The 4,540-nt window shown below is 36.4% G+C and overlaps 1 protein-coding gene across 2 annotated transcripts in view; it reads right to left on the bottom strand.

Moving 5' to 3' along the window:
- SLC35D1 (solute carrier family 35 (UDP-GlcA/UDP-GalNAc transporter), member D1) overlaps positions 1 to 4,540 on the bottom strand; it is a 60,564-nt gene that overhangs the window by 52,250 nt on the left and 3,774 nt on the right. The window contains exons 2-6 of one of the 2 annotated variants that reach the window (XM_011994977.1): positions 3,864 to 3,900; positions 3,680 to 3,766; positions 2,932 to 2,999; positions 1,363 to 1,434; positions 706 to 774 (exon numbers count right to left, since the gene is read on the bottom strand). In XM_011994977.1, coding sequence (XP_011850367.1) covers positions 706 to 774; positions 1,363 to 1,434; positions 2,932 to 2,999; positions 3,680 to 3,766 — 296 coding nt within the window. In that variant the 5' untranslated portion in view covers positions 3,864 to 3,900. Of the gene's footprint in view, positions 1 to 705; positions 775 to 1,362; positions 1,435 to 2,931; positions 3,000 to 3,679; positions 3,767 to 3,863; positions 3,956 to 4,540 lie in introns of those variants that run through there. The other variant, XM_011994976.1, reaches the window with a different exon arrangement.

Raw genomic sequence — 4,540 nt, forward strand, 5'->3', positions numbered from 1 at the left:
AAAAAAAAAAAAAAAAAAACTAAAACTTAAGAAAAATGGAAAAAGCTTTAACAACCTAATAGAATATCTAAGTTATGGCATTTGTGTTATAGCTTATGTGAGGCCAATTAAAACAATGTTATTATTCATTATTTGAAAAGGCAAGCAAATGTTTCATAGTCATTTTCCTCACCTCACAGAAGAGGAGACATGCTTTTCTTTAGCAGTATGCAAAATTTTAGCAGCATGCAAAATTAAGAAATGCCACCGGGTTTATAAAAACATACAGGCTCTGAAGAAAGCCACAGATTCAAATTTCAGCTCTGCCATTAGCTCTGTGACCTTAAGCAAGTTACTGAACATTTTAGTTTCTTCAACTATAAAATAGGAAAATTATACCCATACCTGTCTGAGGTGTTGTGAAGAATACATAATAAGATGTGTAAAATGTCAAACATATTGTGTGGCACATGCTATGTGCTCAGCAAAACGACAGTAACAAATTCTAAATTACATCAATTTAACTTTTAACAATCCCAAGAATCTTATTTTTGTCAACCTTTATCCTAATACAGCCAAAAAGACTTAACCTTTTCAAGAGACTGATACGCTTTTCAAAGATACAATTCTTATATAGGCTATAAAAAATTGTTATTCATAAGTAATCATTTATTATCAATAATTATTGATATTTTGTAATGTGCTATTCATAGGCCCACATCTTACCTGGCAGCAACAAAGGCTCCAATAATCATTGCAAATACAGTCATTTTAATACCCCAAGAGAAAGTCTTCCTACAAAATAAAAAAAATTTAAAATACACACGACTTTATTCACACACTCATTTTACAACAGAAGCAAAAAGTGTGATATGCTTTCTCAAAAGCTATAAACAATTATATTTTAAACATTTCTGAGAAACTGGATATTTAAAAGAACCCCTTTGATGAAGCAAAAATTCATTGTTATATAAGTTATTATACCCATTTTTAAAATTTTCACCAATTGTTATTAGTGAGTTTGAATTTTTGTAAAGCAGAATTTCTTTAATAGAAAAATGTCACATTCATTTGTAGTAAAAGGAGCTAAGATATGAACGCTATTTAAAACCTATACCTATGCTTCTGATCCAGTTTCTCCCAGTGGCAGTAGCACAGAAATTCTAGAAAGTAAATCTCATGTTCAGATAGATTTTCAACTCCAATTCATGACCTTCCCAACTACCACTCCCACAAACTATCAATTCCAGCAGCCAAGAGAGAGGGTTTCTTCAACTTCTCAAAAGGTAAGGTAGGAACAAGACAAATAATTTAATATCTCACATATGCTAGGCACCTTTTCAAGGTGATTTAAAGAACAGATATATTAAAAACTTAGCTCACTTGAGTAAAACTCCTTCAGCAAACATTGTAAACAGGATGGAGAACCTTCTCAGAACTGTAAACATTGGCAAGCTGAAAAAAAAAAGATAATTAGGTAAAATAGAATTTAACATTTTTTTTTAAACTAAGATTTTCCAAACTGGTAGTTAAAATAATGCTATTCTTCCATTACGGAAATTCCATACTGATTAATTTATGGTTAAACCCTTGCTTTTCCCTAGAAACAATTCCTACTTGAAAGCCTAAAAGAGTTGCTTTTTAAAAAACTACTAGAAGTGAGAAACATTAACTACAAAACTTTATTCTGCTAATTATGCAAATACTCTAAGCTGTAAACGTTAGTTTTTAATAGAAAAAGGCTTCCTTCTCATTTTTTCACTAGTCTGACCTCCCTTCCCACCCACTAGACCTCCCAAAAACCATCTATGAAAATCTTACTCCATGAAATGCCTTGACTGTCCTTTTGTGGATGTAATTTTGTCTTCATCTAAATTCCCAGAGCATTTTGCTTGTACTAATCAAACATATAGCCTCTTGCAATATAGTTATTTCTGAATATATCTTATCTCACTCCAAAGTGAATTATACTTAGCTGGCAATCAAAGATAGGTGTGAATGAATGGTTGAATGAGATGGATGAAAAAAAGCAAACTCTATACAAGCAGCACTTTGCAGAAGGCCTGCATTTCTTTCCCAGTGGGTAATGAAATGGAAAAGAATGTCCCACCCATGATAAATGTGACTTCCTTGGCACCCTCTTCAGAGATATCATCCTGGTCATTCTGTCAGGTTTCTTAGGTTTTAAAGGAAGAAATGAAAAACACCTTGTCCCTGATCCTCAGAAATCTGTCCATTCTATTTTATAATGCCAGGGTTTTAGCTTGTGTGGTAGTGGTGAAGCCACTGGGTTTCTGTTCAATGGTTTCTCTATTTGTGTTGTTTTAATACCACACACACCCGATATGTACACTACAATAAGAGCAGAAACCAGAAACTGGGAGGTTAGAGGGAAAAATAGTGTTACCACGGAGAGGAGAGCTATTGCTTCTTTCTGAAAGTAAGTATGTTGCCTCTACAGTTATATGCCATGGGTAAGATATTAATAATATTTTTATCAGGGTTCTATCTGATGTTACTTTACTTCACGTTAAAAGAAAGACTGCAAAATTTCTTGTGCCTACCCTCTAATACTGCTGTGTGGAAGTTGCCTAAAATATTTAAGAGCTATATTAAAGAACTGAAATCCCGGAAGCCTAGTATATTATCTTCACTATTGTGGCTCTAGAAAAATAATAAAAATCTCCTATCATAGCATTTTATAACATTTTAAGACTTCTGACATCAAAATGAGGGGTAAAAAAACAAAAACAAAAAACTCCTTTTCTCTCCAAAGAAAACAGCATCAACTAAAACCTTTGGCACCACCTTCATTATTTAGTAGTAATAGAAGCTTTCTGGTCCTTTCGTTTTTTTCCAGAATCAATAACAATGTGTTAAATATTTGACATTCAAGTACAATTTTAAGAATACATTATATTAACCTCACTAGTAAAATAAAGTTATCCATACTTCAGTTTCTTTGTGCTGAACAGTCCCGTGATTTGGTTCCCAAAATATAGTAGAGGTAGTGGAAACGTCTAGAAAATTTAAAAAGGGATAACAAAACTCAATAATAAAGATAGCTAAAACAAGGTCCTTTCAAACAGAAACAATTTTATTTGATCAAAATTTTTTCCACTTAAAACATAAGATTAGTTCTCATACACAATTTTGACCCCCAAACACCCAAACAACACTTCTCCTTGGATAAACAACATTACTATGGCGGAAAGAAAGGGAGGAAGGCAGGGAGAAAAGACAGAAATATGAATATGATCAATGTGAGACAGAAACATTATTTGCTGTAAAATATGATCATGTATTAGAGCCCATGGCTCTAAAGTCAGCAGAAAAAGTAAAGGCAATTCATCGTCATTTGGAGTCAAGCAGAGGCAGACAGAAGAATATAAAATAAACCCAAAGAATAATGAATGCAGGATACCTGGGCTAGATTAGATGGATACAGAAACTGCAAAAAACTGTTGTACTCTCAACAAGTGTGCATTAATTAAAAACAAAAGAATATTCCTAGGTTATTTTTTCTCTTAAGTTTAAAGAAATTGTAGGCCTACTACATTTATTCTTTACATTCATTATAACCAGTCTAGACTGGGCATTTTTGAGGCTGCAGTTTTTAAAATACGCAAGGCACTGATAAAATATATTAATATATAGTGACTTCATTTCACAAAATAAAGTATTGCTTTTCTTCTTTTACCTTTCGAGGTACATTTCTGTCAAGGTCAGGAAACTTGACTACTCTGAGCGCCTTTCCCACCCAGAGAACTGCCACTGTGGCCACCATCTGTAAACAGAGAACACAGATTCACTGTTCTACACATAAAGACACACACAGAAGTTCTAACAACATAAACCACGTAATGGTGAGGATTCTAACTAACCTGGCCAAGTCCAACACATAGTGAGGAGGGAAATCTACAAAAAAGGGCAAAGGAAAAACAAGGTCAGAACAAACCTGACTTAGCTCCGTGAATTCAATTTGCACATCGGCAACGTTAATGAGGCATTCCGATACAAGCCACACCAACGTCCGCCCCTAAATCAAACAAAAATCTTGGGAGAAAACTCCCTGCCTGTTGGTTGTCAGGCCACCCCGCTGATGTAGCCTCGGGCCGCCGCTTGTCTCATCTTGTCCGAGTCTACCATTTCAGCCCGCTGCCTGCAAAGGATTTCTCAAGGCAGTGAAGATACAGATCTCTCCAACGGTTTCACATACCTTTAAAAAAAAACAAAAACCAACTTCTGCCTCGGGGTCCCAGTGTTAGCAAAGGAATAACTGTCCGCCAGGGTGAGGATGCGCACGTCCCCAGAGGCTGTCAGAGGGAGCAGGAGACACTGAAGCCCCGGCTCCCTGTCCAGGCTGCGGAGGAGGGAGGCTTCCCTCGCTCTCCTCCCTGATAGACAGACATAAGGGCTCAAAAGTCACCAAAAGAGTCACTTTGCTCCATCTCTCTGAAGGGCAGGGTTTTCGGGGCGGTGCAACGAGGGCATGGCAGGCGAGCCCCAAACGTGCCGGGCCGGCCAGAGCTCCGCGCAGAGAGCGGACCCCTGCCCCAGG

The sequence above is a fragment of the Mandrillus leucophaeus genome, unplaced genomic scaffold (genome assembly GCF_000951045.1).
Source record: "Mandrillus leucophaeus isolate KB7577 unplaced genomic scaffold, Mleu.le_1.0 Scaffold464, whole genome shotgun sequence".
NCBI classification, from domain to species: domain Eukaryota; kingdom Metazoa; phylum Chordata; class Mammalia; order Primates; family Cercopithecidae; genus Mandrillus; species Mandrillus leucophaeus.